This window comes from Moschus berezovskii, chromosome 25, assembly GCF_049115385.1.
Source record: "Moschus berezovskii isolate FMDL1 chromosome 25, NW_MosBer_1.0, whole genome shotgun sequence".
Classification (NCBI taxonomy): domain Eukaryota; kingdom Metazoa; phylum Chordata; class Mammalia; order Artiodactyla; family Moschidae; genus Moschus; species Moschus berezovskii.
This window is the reverse complement of record NC_142484.1, coordinates 51,791,765-51,810,818: the sequence shown is the minus strand read 5'-3', so window position 1 is coordinate 51,810,818 and position 19,054 is coordinate 51,791,765. Positions and strand designations below refer to the sequence as shown.

Here is a 19,054-nt window from a genome sequence, read left to right as displayed (position 1 = left end):
CCTGACTCAGAGGCTGGCCTTCACAGGGTTTTCTGCTGGTTCACAAAGGACAGAACCATAGCTTCTGTTTCATGCTTTCTGGCCGTGAATCCCTTCATGGCCCAGCACTGACTTGCTGACAAGACAGTGCTCTAGCCTTCATTCCCTGGACCCTCCCACCATCTCGCATCTCTGAGAAATGCACATGAGGGTGGTGACAGAGGAAAGGCCAGCCTGTCTCCTCCACAGCAGCTGATCCTGGCTCTCCCTGGAGGACCAGGACCTGCCCAGCAGCATTCATCCCGCTAGCATCCTCCGGTAGCACATGTCCCTGAGTTTGCTGTCCTTTTGGAGTTAGCCTGCTAGGGGCAGGGGAGACCTGGGTGCCTTCCCTCACCAGGGCAACAAAACAGCAGGCAGCTCTCTGTAGCTGACCCCAGACCAGGGGCTGGGAGTATCTGAAAGGTGTGCACAGTTAGCCAGATCCTTCTGGAGTTCCCAAGGTCATGAAATACTCATCCGTTCTTTTTTTCTTAAATTTTTTATTTTGTATTGGGATATAGCTGATTAACAGTGTTGTTATAGTTTCAGGTGAACAGGGAAGAGACTCAGCCATACAGTCTCCCCCGAACCCCCTTCCCATCCAGGCTGCCACATAACATTGAGCGGAGTTCCCTGTGCTGTGCACAGGTCCTTGTTGGTATCCATTTTAAATGTAGCAGTGAATATACATATGCTCCTAACAACAGGCCAAGCCCTGAGGACTTCATAAGATAATCGTAACCTAAATGATGAACAGCAACCCTGAAAAACTGTTGTGAGCAGATGGCTAGTATTTAATAAGAGAGTTTTTAAACCTTACACATGCATGAAGCTGGGAAGTAAGAAATCCACGTGGCCTCCTTCTCCCCCTACAGAACAGTTGCGCAGACTTTCTTGGGGCATATACATGTGTTTCTAGGCTTATTTGATTCATGGCGTGCCCGCCGCTCAAACAGAAGCCCCGGGAGGACAGAGGCAACAATTCTCCTCAGTGGTCCTCACAGGCCCTGCCACACTGCTTGGCACACAGTAGATGTTCAATGAATATTTGTAAATGAATATTAATGAGTTCACAGATCACTCTGTACTGGTCATAGTTTGGAAGGGCGCACAGAATAAATGACCCCCCTAAACAGAAAACTGCAGTGAATTTTTAAAGGATGAAGATGAACACAATAGGAACATTCTGAAATATTAGTGTGGATTTCTGAACCTGCGCTCCTATTGCTAATTACAAGGCAATTTGTGAAATCTCAGGTATGCATCTGCATGGCATATAATGAGAAAGCGTGATTATTAAAAGTCAAACCATAGCAGATTTGTGAGTGGATTAAAAGCCTAGGCTGGTTGGGAACGGGGTGCCCAGGAGTGCATGGCCAGATGCACATTGAAAAATGCCCCAATGTTGGTTCCCACGCAGATCGTGGACGGCAGGCTGTGGTTTCAGCTGGACTGTGGTAGCGGCCCCGGCATCCTGGGCATCTCGGGCCGTGCAGTTAACGACGGGAGCTGGCACTCGGTCTTCCTGGAGCTCAACCGCAACTTCACCAGCCTGGCCCTGGATGACAGCTACATGGAGCGCCGCCGGGCGCCCCTCTATTTCCAGATGCTGGGCACCGAGAGTGCCATCTACTTCGGTGCCCTGGTGCAGGCGGACAGCATCCGCAGCCTGACTGATGCACGGGTCACGCAGGTGCTGAGCGGCTTCCAGGGCTGCCTGGACTCGGTGGTGCTGAATAACAACGAGCTGCCGCTGCAGAACAAGCGCAGCAACTTCGCCGAGGTGGTGGGCCTGACCGAGCTGAAGCTGGGCTGCGTGCTCTACCCCGACGCCTGCGAGCACGGGCCCTGCCAGCACGGAGGCAGTTGCGCCGGCCTGGCCTCCGGAGGTGAGCGCTCTGGGTCCCTGCCGGGGGAGCGGGGATGGGGTGGGGCGGGAGGGATAGGGGGTGACGGGGGGTGGGAGGCAGACCTGCCGGACCGCTCTCTCAAGCATCACCAACCCGAGTGCTCTCCCAGAGAGGTGGATTCCATGCTGGCTCAGCCTCGTTTAACCCCCTGATGGCAGTTGGCAATTACAGGAGCCAGTCGCTTTGCAGAATCCCAAGGCTGCAGAGGGCCAGCTGCAGTGCCCTGGAAGGTGCTGTCCAGTGCCCTCTCCCCGCCCTCTCCACACCTTCCCAGGTCTCAGCAGCCCGGAGGAACAGGATGCCCTTTGAAGTATGTGCCCCCTTTGGACCACTTGCATGTCTCTGCAGAAAGACTGGTAACAATCAGAGGTGTAATGACCATGCACTACCCTTTCACAGGCAGACATGGGGCTTTACTAGAGGCTGAAGGGATGGCATCACCGACTCTGTGGACATGAGTTTGAGTGAGCTCCAGGAGTTGGTGATGGACAGGGAGGCCTGGCATGCTATGATTCATGGGGTCGCAGAGAGTCGGACACGACTGAGCGACTGAACTGAACTGAACTGAAAGGGTACCTGAGGGTGAATATGCCACCCTAGAAATGGAAGTGTAGACGAGATATTTTGGAGGAAGCTTTTAAAATGTGTTTATTACAAATAAGTCTAGTGCAACTCCAAAAGAACAAGAAGGCAATTTCCATGAACTATCAAGACGGTCAATGAAAGCAATGATGCTTTACCCCAGTAAAATTTTCCCCAGAGATCATGAAGAGGACAGAATGGATCAGGCAAAAAAAGGGGAAGGGAGGCAGGGATGGTGTGGATTTATAGCGGGTTTCTGTTGTACGAGGGGAAAGCTAAGACTCTTTCAGTCTAGGAGTCTGAAGATGAAAGAATCCCTGACTTTACTCAGATGCAGGATCTGAGTTAACGTAAACTAGGTCAGGCTCTCCTGGCTGAAGGCTTTGCCATCTGATTCCACTTCAGGCCCTCTGCAGAATCTCTCAGTGGGAGTGTGATTAGAAAATGTAAACCTTCCTCACAAATCGCATAGAGATTCCGCTGTGTACATTACCATCTACTGTTGGTGAAGCCCAACTCCAAATTTAGACTCCATTTTATTATTAGAATGTTGCGAACTGCCCATGAAATGATGCGCTGCTGAAACACGGACTCCAAAGTTATTCAGGCTTGCATATGTTACTGCCACAATGAGGGCCATGTGCCCTGGGGGGAGATTTCTGCCGTCTCGATTTAAGAAATCCATTTGCTTTTTTGACTGTCTCAGCAGTATATGTAAATAAAGGGTTGTTATGGTGCCATAATTTGCGAATGATGGGCAGTAACTATACTTCAGTGGTTCTATAAACCAGCCTATTATGACAAGTCATGGCCAGTTTTTCACCAGCCAAAACAATTCTGCTAGTGTGAGCTATCCACGATATATAAAAGGAGCATATAATTAAATTGGGTTGAAATAGAACACCACTCCATGTCAAATACTGGGTCCACAGCCACAAATTGTAACATACTTTTAACGGTGGCAGGATGTTGTTTTACTGGCCAAGCTATGGGCTTCCACAACAGGTTAGCATGAAAATAATAATAATCATTGTGTTAAGGGAAAAGACTAAGGGAGCTTGTTTTTTCTTCAGTGTATATTTTAATTTTGTTGTTGTTCAGTTGCTAAGTCATGTCTGACTCTTTGCCAGCCCATGGACTGCAGCATGCCAGGCCTCCCTGTCCTTCACTATCTCCCAGAGTTTGCTCAAACTCATGTCAATTGAGTCAGTGATGCCATCCAACCATCTCATCCTCTGTCACCCGCTTCTCCTCCCACCTTCAATCTTTCCCAGCATCAGGGTCTTTGCAAATGAGTCAGCTCTTCACATCAGGTGCCCATGTATTGGAGTTTCAGCCTCAGCATCAGTTCTTCCAATGAACACCCAGGACTGATCTCCTTTAGTATGGACTGGTTGGATCTCCTTTCAGTCCAAGGGACTCTCAAGAGTCTTCTCCAACACCACAGTTCAAAAGCAACAATTCTTCAGGGCTCATCCTTCTCTAATTACCATAAAAATCCCTGAGCTAAGTCTTCGGTGCAGGTATGTTCATTAAATATCTATGACCCCCATCAGAAACAGCAGTTTTCCTTTGTAAAACCTCATTTGGCTTAACCAAAGTTCAGGACTGAGGACCGACCTGCCACATATTGATATTTTTTCACATGGTCTAAAGAATGTGCTTTCCCTTCCCCAAGTACCCAACTTTGCCTGTGGGTTGCATCCGCTGTCAGACACCTCATTGTCCCTTGCTCCCCAGCTTCCCCCTACACTTGGACTTGGATTGGGATTCTGTGTCAGGTATTCTTTCTTCCAAGGGAATAAAGTCTTTCTTTTATCAGCTCAAGTCTTTCCTTTCTACTGGGAGCTCATGTTTTCCTAAAACAAAGTATCTTTCCCCATCTCCCTTCTCCCAAACCTACTACCTCTGATGAGAGAGGTAGTTGAGAGAACCCGGTGGTCCTTATCTCAGGACCCGCCCCACTGGGCCTGGTCCAGAAAGGGCAGTACTGTGCTCAGCAGTGCTGAGCCCGGGCCAGCAGACTCCTGGCAACTCACCAGGAAATCCAAGAGGACTTGCTTCCATGGAGACCGCAGAGCCCTCTTCTGAGGAGGTACCTATTTGCTGCCTGGCTATTGGGATTGGGGTCTTGGCTTCTAGAAAAGAGGAAAGAGAATCCATTTTCTTGCCCCACTCTCTGTTCACATGAGAGGACTTTTTGCTGGGTCTCAATATCCCATCTGCAAATTCCCTTAATGAGGGGCCCCCAACCTCCAGGATCAAATGCCTGATCATCTGAGCTGAAGCTGATGTAATAGTAATAGAAATAAAGTGCACAATCAATGTAATGTGCTTGAATCATCCCCAAACCACCCCTCGTCCATGTAAAACTTGTCTTCCACCAAACCCATCCCTGCGTGCCAAAAAAGTTTGGGGACTGCTGCCCTAAATTGTGGAGAAGGCGATGGCACCCCACTCCAGTACTCTTGCCTGGAAAATCCCATGGATGGAGGAGCCTGATGGACTGCAGTCCTTGGGGTCACTAAGAGTCAGACACGACTGAGCGACTTCACTTTCCCTTTTCACTTTCATGCATTGGAAAAGGAAATGGCAACCCACTCCAGTGTTCTTGCCTGGAGATTCCCAGGGATGGCGGAGCCTGGTGGGCTGCCGTCTGTGGGGTCGCACAGAGTTGGGCACGACTGAAGTGACTTAGCAGCAGCAGCCCTAAATTGAGGAGAAAGAAATGGTGACCCACTCAACTATTCTTGCCTAGAGAATCCCATGGACAGAGAAGCCTGGTGGGCTGCTGTCCATAGGGTCATACAGAGTTGAACACAACTGAAGCGACTTAGCATGCATGCATGCATGCCCTGAATTGGTGCTATATAGTAGGGAGGTGTGGGGAGGAGCAAGAAAAGGCAGAACCAATAGTTTGGCCTTTAACTCATATCTGTGAACTATTTAGCTAATTATAAGGTTATTTAAAATAAGGGGAAATCATCTCAGTTGTGAGTGACAATTTAAAAAGAACAAGAAAGAAAAAGAAGAAAAAGAACAAGGAGACTGTCATTAATGAAAGAATATTCATGCCTGGGAGAATTCCCTCTGGCTACCAGGGTATCTAATCACAGGGAAAGAGTCTTCCTTCCCCAGATCAAAGGCTAGAATGCAAGGAGCAGTCAAAGAAGGAATTTGAGCTGGAGAAAGTAGAGCAAGGTGCTTTAATGACTCCTTGCACAGTAGAATGCTGATAACACAGTTATCTGAGCATATCGCTGTTGTTGCAACCCTGAGTTATGTGTCACTCTAAACTTCTACAACGCATATGTTTCTACAGTCATTCTCTTGGACCTTAGAGGATGCTGGAGGATATTAGTCATTGGCTGTCCTGGTAATCCTCTACTCTCAAGTCGTGACAATCTTAGCACCAAGCTTTTGTTCACAGCATTCAGAGTTTTAAAAGTGGGCAACCCAGAGCATGAAGCAGATTTCTTTTTGAGAAGCAGGATTCTGCTCGAGCCACTTCCAAACACACTCAAACCCTTAACAAGGCTGCTGAGTCTGCCAGCTCGGAACGGCGTGGTCAGCAGATTTGACCAGTGTTATACCTCCGGCTGTCCCACGAGCCAGCCACGAGAACCCAGGGGAGTCAGAGCCCAGAACACTGACTTGTAATAAGACAGTAATTATGACTCTGGAAATCAACCACAGAGGGAAGGCTCTCTCGTGGTGAAGCCTTAAAATTATATGTATTTCATAAACATGAGCTGGAAATAGCAAACACCATGGAAAAGAACTAGCCTAGTCCCACTGTGACCCCTGTGCTTCCAGACCCAGTGGGTCGGCAGCAGCCCAGGGAGCACCCATGGTCTGAATATGCAGGTCTCAGTCCTTGGAGTCTCATCCTGCTCGGCTGAAGCCCGCGACCAGAAAGCACAGTTTCAGCTAAACTACAATTTGGCAGAGCAGTGTGGCAACCGAGACTGCCAGGCCAGAAACACTCATTCAGGTGGCTCTCATGAGACTGAAAACTTAACTCTTTTTTTAAACAATATTTATCTATTTTTAACTGATTGATGATTGCTTTCCAATATTGGTTTGATTTCTGTCATACATCAGCATGAATTAACCACAGGTGTACATGTGTCCCCTCATTCTCAGATCTCTCTCCCACCTCCCACCTTTGTCCACCCCCCTAGGCTATTACAGCTTAATCTTAAAATGAGAAGTTGATAACTTTCAGTGATAGAGTCCCATTTGTTAGCGTGTCAGTTTGTTACTGTGTCCTTGACGCTGCGGTAAGCACCTTGTAAGTGCTTCTGCGCTGAGATACAGTTCTCACCCGAATACTCTTGTTGTTCAGTCGCTAAGTGTGTCTGACTCTTTGTGACCCCATAGACTGCAGCATGTCAGGCTTCCCTGTCCTTCACTATCTCCCAGAGTTTGCTCAAACTCATGCCCATTGAGTAGGTGATGCCATCCAACCATCTCATCCTCTGCCGTCCCCTTCTCCTCCTGCCCTCAATCTTTCCCATCATTAGGGTCTTTCCCAGTGAGTCAGCTCTTTGTATCAAGTGGCCAAAGTATTCTAGCTTCAGCATCAGTCCTTCCAATGAATATCCAGGGTTGATTTCCTTTAGGATGGACTGGTTTGATCTCCTTACTGTCCAGGGGACTCTCAAAAGTCTTCTCCAGCACCACAGTTTGAAATGATCAATTCTTTGGCACTCAGCCTTCTTTATGGTCCAGCTCTCACACCTGTACATGGATCAGTGCTATTCTTTGCTCCCCTCAACTCTCATTTTTCTGATAAAGAAGTAACCAGCCTGCTGTCACACACCTAGTAAGGTCGGGAAGTCAGGACTTGATGCAGGTTTGTGGAACTCCTGCCCCCTGCCCCCAGCCTATGCTCTTAACCTTTGTTACTCAAAATGGGTTCCAAGCAACAGTAGAGGCAGCATCGCTGGAAATGTCAAAAATGCAGCATCTGAGAACAAGTCAGAATCTGTGTTTCTAATAAGATCCCACGGTGATATGCTGCTTTATCTCTCTGTCTCCGAACTGCCCTGAAACACTCCCCAAAAATAAGTTCTATTCTGTTTTTGTGTGCTGCATATAGTATTTCTCAAACTCCAAGGTGCCTCTGCACCACCTGAGAACCTGATTAAAATGAGCCCTTGTTCTAGAAGACTCTCTTGCTTGTTAAGGAGAAAGGAAAATCTGTTGACTTGCCCCAGTCATTCTCTGTCCACATCAGAGGAACCTTCTGCTAGGTCATTGAGTTGTATTTTGCAAATTCCTGAACTTACCACCAAAAAAAGAAAAATTATTAGTTAAAAGTTTGGAGAAAGAAAAAGACCCAAACCTACAAATCAGAATCTCAGAATCTGCAAGAGTAGAATTCAGGCATCTCTGTTTATAATAAGCCTCCAAAGTCTATGCAGTTCTGAACTTGAGAACGACTGACATTTGAGAATCCCAATAAATTCTGTATTTGCCAGAATGTGAATCAGTGAATTCCAGGAGACAAAGGACATTCAGAAATTGAATGTCAGGTACACAGCCTGCATTTTGTGATAATTGCTTTAGTGTAAAGATTGAACTTTGTTCCTCAGAAGTTTGCAGTCACCCAGAGCTCCCTTTCAAAGGTAGAAGTAATAGTGTGTACCTTCCCCCTGTAAGCAACGTGCATGAGGCAGCAAGTTCCCAGATGTTGTAAATAGCTGGGCACAGAAGGATCTTCAGTTACAGGGTGACCTGTGCTACTTTGGGTGATGTTTTGGGCCCCTAACTTGTAAGTGTCTAGATTAATTCAGTCTGTCAAGCTCTAATCAATTGCCTGACTTGTGCGAGGCTCTGTGTTAAGTTCTAGGGTCCTGTTGATGTCTCTGTGATCAGCGGATCCACTTATGTGGCCTCCCTCCCTTCATGGCTGGCTTAAAGGAATTGGACAGGTTTCCTGTATGTGGTCAGTCCACTGACCCATTTAGCACTGGGGGACAAAAGAGCCAGGCTCCCAGATAATATACTGTGGATAAATTTGACTAAGACTTGAAGCTTATGAGGGGAAAAGTTTTTTGTTTTTTTTTTCTGGGTGTCTTTCTTCTAAATACTGAATTAACTTTCTGGGGATTACTTTAGAAAAACCTCATGGTAATAGTATTAATAATATTTTATTGATCCTAATAGAAAAACCCAAAACCCTAAAGCAGTCAAATTTTGTGCAGACACAAAAGAACATGCTAGAAAGTGAAATATTCAGTTCAGTTCAGTCGCTCAGTCGTGTCCGACTCTCCGCGACCCCATGAATTACAGCACGCCAGGCCTCCCTGTCCATCACCAACTCCCGGAGTACACTCAAACTCAGGTCCACAGAGTCGGTGATGCCATCCAGCCATCTCATTCTCCGTCGTCCCCTTCTCCTCCCGCCCCCAACCTTTCCCAGCATCAGAGTCTTTTCCAGTGAGTCAACTCGTTGCATGAGGTGGCCAAAGTATTGCAGTTTCAGCTTTAGCATCAGTCCCTCCAGTGAACATCCAGGATTGATCTCCTTTAGAATGGACTGGTTGGATCTCCTTGCAGTATAAGGGACTCTCAAGAGTCTTCTCCAACACCACAGTTCAAAAGCATCGATTCTTCGGCGATCAGCTTTCTTCACAGTCCAACTCTCACATCCATACATGACCACGGGAAAAACCATTGCCTTGACTAGACGGACCTTGGTTGGCAAAGTAATGTCTCTGCTTTTTAATATACTATCAAGGTTGGTCATAACTTTCCTTCCAAGGAGCAAGCGTCTTTTAATTTCATGGCTGCAATCAGCATCTGCAGTAATTTTGGAGCCCAAAAAAATAAAGTCTGACACTGTTTCCACTGTTTTTCCATCTATTTCCCATGAAGTGATGGGACCAGATGCCATGATCTTTGTTTTCTGAATGTTGAGCTTCAAGCCAACTTTTTCACTCTCCTCTTTCACTTTCATCAAGAGGCTTTTGAGTTCCTCTTCACTTTCTGCCATAAGGGTAGTGTCATCTGCATATCTGAGGTTATTGATATTTCTCCCAGCAATCTTGATTCCAGCTTGTGCTTCTTCCAGCCCAGCGTTCCTCATGATGTACTCTGCATATAAGTTAAATAAGCAAGGTGACAATATACAGCCTTGACGTACACCTTTTCCTATTTGGAACCAGTCTGTTGTTCCATGTCCAGTTCTAACTGTTGCTTCCTGACCTGCATACAGGTTTCTCAAGAGGCAGGTCAGGTGGTCTGGGATTCCCATCTCTTTCAGAATGTTCCACAGTTTATTGTGATCCACACAGTCAAAGGCTTTGGCATAGTCAATGAAGCAGAAATAGATGTTTTTCTGGAACTCCCTTGCTTTCTCCATGATCCAGCGGATGTGGGCAATTTGATCTCTGGTGCCTCTGCCTTTTCTAAAACCTGCTTGAACATCTGGGAGTTCACGGTTTACATACTGCTGAAGCCTGGCTTGGAGAATTTTGAGCATGACTTTACTAGCGTGTGAGATGAGTGCAATTGTGCGGTAGTTTGAGCATTCTTTGGCATTGCCTTTCTTTGGGATTGGAATGAAGACTGACCTCTTCCAGTCCTGTGGCCAGCGCTGAGTTTTCCAAATCTGCTGGCATATTGAGTGCAGCACTTTCACAGCATCATCTTTCAAGACTTGAAATAGCTCAACTGGAATTCCATCACCTCCACTAGCTTTGTTAGTAGTGATGCTTTCTAAGGCCCACTTGACTTCACATTCCAAGATGTCTGGCTCTATGTCAGTGATCACGTTATCGTGACTATCTTGGTCGTGAAGATCTTTTTTGTACAGTTCTTCTGTGTATTCCTGCCACCTCTTCTTAATATCTTCTGCTTCTGTGAAATATTACAGTGTGCTTAATGTTGTTAACACAGTAAGTGTTCTGGACCCTTGAGGAGAGTGTTAGAGGCTCAGCCCAATGTACAGTGTGGGAACTGTGAGCCAGCTTTCCTTGGGAAAGTTAGAGAACTCCCTTTCAAAGGTTTTCATCTCATGAGGTCTGAAGGTATTGTGTGGGCCCTGCTTGGTGGAAGAAGAACGTCTGAGTGACTTCAAGTTGAGGGGGTGAAGCAGTGACAGAGTCCGTAAGCCACATGTAGACTTTTGGGTGGCATCCCACTTAATAATGTGGTCAGCAGTTTTCTCAAGCTCACTGAGACTCACATGGACAGAAGTTTCAATATTTCCCAATAAATAGCCTACGTGCATGTTAAGTCACTTCAGTCATGTCTGACTCTGTGACCCCATGGACTGTAGCCCACCAGGCTCCTCTGTCCATGGGATTCTCCAGGCAAGAATACTGGAGTGGGTGCCATTCCCTTCTCCAGATACTGCCTACAAGTCAGAGTTAAAAAAAAAAACAACTCATGGCTTTCCATTGTTTGATTATGAGCAAGAGAAACGAAGCTGATTTCTGAATCCATTCTAATTACAGTAATTACAACAAAAAAGCACCTAATGTTTGTGGGCTGCATTGTGGTTGATGAATCCAGAAACCTCATTATCCTCTATGAGTGGGACTGAGTGAGGCTTAATTATCAGATAAAAACGGAGGTTCCTAGAGGTCAGGCAGCTCAGCTGATGGGAAACAGCCAGAACTTAGATGCATACCCACCACATCACAGCTCTCTCCCCGAATCATAAAGTTCCTGGAGGGTCTAAATGCAGTCTATAACTGAGCAAGCACAGTGGTCAATCATGACTTCAGGTCCCAAGTGCTAGGTGCACATTTGCCATTATTCCCCTCTTTGTGCAGAAGGCAGATGTTTCCTTATCAAGGAAGCAAAACCAAATCAGGATAATGTTCACCTCCACCAACCGAGTGGGGCAGAAGGTGGAAGTCATCACTTGGATGAATCAGGTCGGAAAACAACTACTAAGTCAAACAAGTAAGATGGAAATGATCTTGATTATTTGCCTACACAGTCCATATTCACTCTATAATTGCTCAAACCATTTCTATGTATTGCATGAAATAGGTTTTGCCATGCTCTTCTTTGAGCAAGGAAAGGAGAGGGCATTTTAAGTTTTTCTGGGTGCAGATTTCAAAATCATCTGCATCAGCTGTAACTAGTATTGCAAGCAAGAGCATAGCTTTGAGGCAAGGCTTTAAAATACACTTCTTATTTCATAAGGATTTGCGAGGTGATAACTGTTTGTTTGTTTGTTTTTTTACATGTGTATCTCAGTGCTAGCAGGACAATTACCTAATTTTTTTTTAACTTTTTATTTTGTATTGACGTGAAGCCAATTAACAAACAATGCAATAGTTTCAGGTGAACAGCAGAGGGACTCAGGCATACATATACGTGTGTCCATTCTCCCCCAGACTCCCCTACTGTTCAGGCTGCTACATAACATTGAGCAGAGTTCCATGTGCTATACAGTAGTAGGTCTTTGTTGGTTCTTGTTGTTATTTAGTTGCTCATTCGTGTCCAACCCTTTGCGACCCCATGGACCGTCACCTGCCAGGCTCCTCTGTCCATGGGATTTCCCAGGCAAGAATACCGAGTGGGTTGCTATTTCCTTCTCCAGGAGATCCTCCTGATCCAGGGATCGGACCCACATCTCTTACGTCTCCTGCGTTGGGAGGTGGGTTCTTTACCACTAGCACCACCTGGGAAGCCCCTTGTTGTTTATCTGTTTTAAATACAGCAGAGTACATGCCCCTCCTAAACTCCCTACCTATCCCTTCCTCCCATCCTTCCCGCTTACAGCCAGAAGCTCATTCTTTTATATGTGGAATCTAAAAAAGAAATGATACAAATGAATTTACTTACAAAACAGAAGCAGACTCAATTATCTTTTTTAAATCTGGAAAGTGGTATAAAGTGGCATCTCCCACTTGTTGACTATGTAACTTTGGGCAAATGATCCTATGTAAGATTCACTTCCCATTTTTAAAAATAATAGTACTTTCAGCATAGGGTTCTTATCAAGTATTAAGTGAGATAATGCATGGGAAGCTCTTAGCATTTTTCCTAGCATGTAAGAAGCTGTCGTTCTTGCTAACAGTTTCCTTATTTGATATTTTCCAACCCAAGAAAAAGAATCCACTCTTTTGAATAAAACTTTGAGATAATCCTCTGAATGTTTTCTTTTATGTATATAAAAGTGTTAAAGTATTATTTGTGATCAAATAATTCCTAGCCACCTTTTGAATTATCTTCCCTCTGTTTGTATTTTATATCAATATACGGTAATGCTTTGGAAAAGCAGAAGCTTTAACATGCTGTTGTCTTTGTTATGATTATCTGGCCCCCTGAAGGGTGCCTGGTGCTGTCCATCTCCCTGCATCTGGTTGGCTCCCTGGAGAGCTGTGGGGAGCCTCGTAAGTGGCGAGTTCTAGCTTACTGACAAGTCCCAATGCCAATACAGTCTTACAGAAATATCTGAGAATCTGAAAGTCTGGATTCAAGTTCAAATTCATCACTTACTAGCTGTACATACTTGAACAAGCTACTCATCTCTCCAACACTCCCAGGGAGTTAAGGTGTTAATGGAGCCTCTTATTTCCTTTCATGGAATTATTGCGATCCTTCATAGAATGACAAAGTGATTTTAAGCCACTAAAACATTACATCACTTAATATCATTATGGCAGACTCACTGATATTATAAAAATTAATATTAATAATAATAGGGCTCAGGCCACGGTAATGAGATCATAAATAATACTTTGTTAGAATGAGTTAATTATATTAACAAGCCACTTTCACAAAGTCTTAATAGCAAATATAACTTTTCTTTCATTAAAAAAAAAAACCGACTACTTTTTAAAATCCAATTGCTTTTGCCTTTCAGCATGTTAATGTAAAAATCTCTCCAAATTTAAAGTTCTGAAATCTTCCCTGGTGGCTCAGATGGTAAAGAATCTGCCTGCAAGGCAAGAGACACAGGTTCCAACCTGGGTCAATCAGATCCCCTGGAGAAGGGACTGACTACCCACTCCAGTATTCTTGCTGGGAAAATCTCATGGACAGAGGAGCCTGGTGGGCTATAGTCCACAGGATCAGAAAGAGTCCGGCGTGACTGAGTGATGAACACACAAAAGCAAGATGCCTTCCGAAGGGCTCTGCCTCTCTTGTCCCATGGGTTTGAGATCAGGAGAGCAGATCCTGGAGAGTTTGCTTCTCTCTTTAATAAACAGAGAAATCCAGATAGAGAGTGCGATGAAGTGTGATTGTTACACCTGCTGCTGCTAAGTCGCTTCAGCCATGTCCAACTCTGTGCAGCCCCATGGATGACAGTCCACCAGGCTCCTCTGTCCCTGGGATTCTCCAGACAAGAACCCTGGAGTGGGTTGCCATTTCCTTCTCCATGCAATTCAGGAGAAAACTGAACAACTCAGGACTCTGGAGCCAGACTGCTGGGGTTCAAGTCCGCTCTAGTTTCATGACTACATAATCTACTTCTCTGTACCCCATCTACAAAATTGGAATAATAACTATAGTCCCTTTACCGTAGGCTTGTTTTGAGACCTAAATGAGTTACTACAAGTAAAGTGCTTAGAACTGTCCTTAGTTGCTGTTCAGTCGCTCAGTCACGTCTGACTCTTTGCGACCCCATGGACTGCATGCAGCATGCCAGGCTCCCCTGTCCATCACTATCTCTTAGGGTTTGCTCAGACTCACGTCCATTGAGTCGGTGATGCCATCCAACCGTCTCATCCTCTGCCCTCCTCTTCTCCTCCTGCCTTCAATCCTTCCCAGCATCAGGATCTTTCCCAATGAGTTGGCTTTTCGCATCAGGTGGCCAAAGTATTGGAGCTTCAGCTTCAGCACCAGTCCTTCCAATGGACATTCAGGGTTGACTTCCTTTCGGATTACCTGGTTTGATCTCCTTACTGTCCAAGGGTTCTCAAGAGTCTTCTCCAGCACCACGGTTAGAAAGCGACTGTCCTTGGTCCATAAGAGCTGTCACCAAGTGTTTGCCCCCATCATCATCCTCACCTTCAAAAGAGACATCTCGTTTTCTCAGCTATAGAACAGGGCTTCTCCTTGTGCAGGATTTGTAGTGATCTCTGTGCTCGTAGCTGGTTTTTTTCTGTCCTTGTATCCCTGTCCCCAGCTGTGCTGGTAAACCAGGTCTCTAAACACAAAAGCCCTGATCTGAGTGTTTGCTGACTTCTGCGGTGTAACTCTTCCCAGCCTGGCTGGCATCAGGCTCCCTGTGATTTAATAACTGTCTGCCAACTTCCTGAACACTTAAAGTCAATCCTCCCAACCTTAGATGAGCCAGCTTCAGCACACCACTGCTAATGGCTTAGACATGCAGTGGCAGTGAGGAGGTTAACCAGTCAGGCTGGCGGCCGCATCAGGTAGCGCTAGATGAAGAAAAGCAGGAGGAAATGTGTGGGAGTACAACGGTGCCCTGGAGGGCGGGCCTCACTGTAAATTCTGATTGCCCAAGGTCAGAGACGCCAAATCAAAGAAATCAAACCCGTGTCCCTCCTTGGAATCCAGTTTCCATGATAGTGAGTCGAATGCCCCTGATTTTCAGACTCCCTCCGTGCCTCTCCCTGGCCCCCACTTACTTCGCTATACTTTGAGAAACAGCCAGAAGCTTGTTAAATAGGCGCTGGAGAGGAGGACTCTCACCTGCGCTGACCCCCTTGCCTTAGATTCCCCTCCTGATCGCCCTCCCCATCCTCATCACCGCTGCACTCTGCGGATTCCTGGTTCTCCCGCCCCTTCCTTTAGTCTAAAAAGGAACTGAGTTCCTTCTCACAAGTCACTGTGTACAGAGAGCATACACTATTTCAATCTACAGATTATTAATTATCTTACACCTGCAGAGATCAATCTACAGTATTCTAATATCAATCACTGACCACTGGGGGAAGCAGAGATTAACCCAAGAGCCCTTCTAATAACAGTGAGGATGGCTATTTGTGGACTATAGTAAACATGATGTGCTCATTGCATGCCGAGACCCACACACTTCTACTACTGCTCAATCCCCCAAGTGTTAGAAACCAGGTCTTCACCTGCCCTCTAAACAGGGGATAAAGGTCATTACTGTGGAAATTGACCCAAGGATACTGACACAGTATCACAGTTGACAAGCCCCACTGATGCTCTTAGAGCTTCCTATCAGATTTCTAGTTTTCTTCCACCCCATTCTTCAGTATGAACTGATAAGCCAGAATTATCAGAGAAGGAATGAAATCCTCTCATTTGGAAGATAGGGACTGTCTTAAGGTTCCCCAGAAAAACAGAAACTATAGGATAGATGAACGGATAGATCGATGATTGATGGATAGACTATAGATAGGTATGGAGGGAGAGAAACAAGCAGAGAAAGAGAGACTGATTGATTTTTAAGAAATTTGCTCATAGGATTGTGGGACTGGCAAGTCTGAAATTTATAGGGCAGGACAGCAGGCTAGAAATTCATAAAGAGTTGATTTTTCAGACTTTGATTTGAAATCCTCAAAGCTGGAAATTCAGCCAAGATTTCTGTGTTGCAGTCTTGAGGCAGAATTCCTTCTTAAGTCTTTCTTTTGAATAGGTAAAATCCACCCACATTATTTTTCTAATAATCATGTATGGATGTGAAAGTTGGGCTATAAAGAAAGCTGAGCACTGAAGAATTGATGCTTTTGAACTGTGGTGCTGGAGAAGACTCTTGAGAGTCCCTTGGACTGCAAGGAGATCCAACCAGTCCATTATAAAGGAGATCAGTCCTGGGTGTTCATTGGAAGGACTGATGTTGAAGCTGAAACTCTAGTACTTTGGCCACCTGATGTGAAGAGCTGACTCATTTGAAAAGACCCTGATGCTGGGAAAGATTGAGGGCAGGAGGAAAAGGGGATGACAGAGGATGAGATGGTTGGATGGCATCACTGACTCAATGGACATGAGTTTGAGTAAATGCCGGGAATTGGTGATGGACAGGGAGGCCTGGCATGTTGCAGTGCATGGGGTTGCAAAGAGTCGGACACGACTGAGCAACTGAACTGAACTGAACTGAACCCACATTATATAAGATAATCTGCTTTGTGCATGCATGCTAAGTTGCTTCGGTCATGTCTGACTCTTTGCGACCCTATAGACTGCAGCCCACCAGGCTCCTCTGTCCATGGGATTGTCCAGGCAAGAATACTGGAGTAGGTTGCTATGCCCTCCTCCAGGGGATCTTCCCCACCCAGGGATCAAACCCATGTCTCATTATGTTTCCTGCATTGGCAGGTGTTTCTTTACCACTAGCGCCACCTGGGAAGCCCAGTCTGTTCTACTTAAAGCCAACTCATTGTAAGTATTAGTCACATCCACAGATACCTTCAAAGCAACATCTAGACTAGAGTTTGACCAGTAACTGGGCACTAGAGCTTAGTCAACTGGACATAGGAAGTCTGCCTTCACAGAGACCAAACCACAGAAACAGATAAAAGTGTCTTGGAAGAAACTATACAGGGAGAGTGCTTCATTAACATGTTATTAATATCTTTAGAGAAATAGGAGAAGATATTATAACCTCAAAACAGGAGCCGGATGTTATGTGTTTTAAGAAAATAAAAGCTCAGCAAACAAAGTAAGAGCCTCTGGAAAAATTCAACATATTTGAAAATGTCAATTAAAGTTTCAAAAGATGATAAACTCAGAAAGTAAGGCAAAACCCCACAGAGGTGTAATAGAAGAGAGAAAAATAAAATTAAAGAAAATCCAAATGATCTGACATCCAAACCATAAAACTTCCATAAAGATAGAACAGAGAAAATAAAGGAAAGGAAATCAATGAAATAAAGTAAATTTCCCAAAGTTGTTACCATTGACAGCTTGTGAGAGCCCACTGACTACCCAGGACTGGTTGAGGTAAACCCACATGAAAGTGTACGTCATTGTGAAAGCTCAGAAAACTGGGAGCAAGAGAAGATCTTCCAAACTGTTAAGAGAGGAAAAGAGACCAGGTCACACACAGGAACCAAAATGACTTTGGATTTCTCAAAAGTAACACAGAAGGAATTGCTTAGAATTCCATACATGACTTAATTATTTTTTAAAAAAGCATAATGATGGAGTAAAAATATGTTCAGCTGTGTGAGGTCTCACTTGACCTCATTCACACCCCCTCTCAGGAAGCTGCCTTGGAAGAGTTCGAATGACATTAGCACAGCACCCATGATAAACTCCTACAGAGAGGCAGCCTGTCTGTACAGTAGCCGTGTGGTGGGGAAAGCATCTTCCTTCGCATCCTGATCTCTGTACTTGGGATCTGGTCCCTGGGTGTCTTTTTACCATTCTTATTTCATGTATGTGGTTAATTAGATGAATTTTTTGTGGACTAGCAGGAGTTACAAACCATTACATGGCATTTCTGCAGCAAGATGTGTTCCAAGTTCAAAATAACCAATTTGCCAACGATCTTTGGAATGTGGACCCTGTTCAGAGGAATCCGGAGTCCAGGTTGCGGCAGAGTCTGTGCACGCTGAGCAGCAGCGGCATCCGTGGCTCACGAGCTGCTCTGTTTCTCCAGGTTATCAGTGTACTTGTCTCTCCCAGTTCACTGGGAGGAACTGTGAATCTGAGATCACAGCCTGCTTCCCAAACCCCTGCCGGAATGGAGGCTCCTGCGACCCCATAGGAAACACTTTCATCTGCAATTGCAAAGCTGGGCTCACTGGAGTCACGTAAGTGTGATTGTACAGTTAGTCTTTTCCTACACTGCCTCTTCTTGCTAAATAAACAAAACTAACTGGGGCAAAATATCCACTACTGATAGGATGGGCAAGGGGTTAATACCTGAACATGAAGAGTGCTTACCAGTGACTAAAATGGTATCAGGGATTATCTCTGGGGAGTGCGGTTATGGGCAAATTACATTTTTACTTTATTCTTCTCTATATTTTCAAAAAGTTATATAATTACTATGTGTTATATAATCTGGAAGCAATTCTTTTAAAGAAAGTCATCTATGACCCTAATGTTTCCAGTATAATTCTGAGACAGATATGCTATGCATTTCCCCAGAACTCATCAACTGGACTTTACTGCCTAGCGTTTTATGATCATCCTGAGAAACTAAAGACTTACCTTTCCTATGAAAATCTTTTATTCCCCCAAGAATGAGGGAAATTAAAGTGTTAGCCAAATGGAAAGGGAATGTTTTCAGTTCTGAGTAAAACACCACTTTAACCATCCTTGATGGTTTTAGAAGTATATATATATATATAAAATCTCAAGCAAAGTGATATTCTAATTACAGATCAGTCTTATGTATTCATTAAAGCAAATCTCCTGAGGACTTTACCAGGAAATACTTAGCTGACTTTGAATCGTTGGATGTAATTTAAAGTAATAAAGCTGCATTTATTTTTAAATACTCTGTGATTCTGACTAATTTCCAGCTGACCTGGCCTCAATCTGTTCACATTAGGGACGTTTGACTACATTTTAAAAGGTGGATTACCAAAGATATACGTGATCGGACCTTTTAAAATGAACATGTCGGAACAACTGCAGAATTAGAGGACAAGGAAGAGGAAAGACTATATTCTTAAATAATG

At 44.9% G+C, this 19,054-nt stretch overlaps 1 protein-coding gene across 1 annotated transcript in view; it reads left to right on the top strand.

Moving 5' to 3' along the window:
* Nucleotides 1-19,054, top strand: part of LOC129542122 (protocadherin Fat 3) — a 177,055-nt gene that overhangs the window by 144,130 nt on the left and 13,871 nt on the right. Inside the window, 2 exon segments of the mRNA XM_088832281.1 lie at nt 1,442-1,910; nt 18,025-18,178. Coding sequence (XP_088688407.1) covers nt 1,442-1,910; nt 18,025-18,178 — 623 coding nt within the window.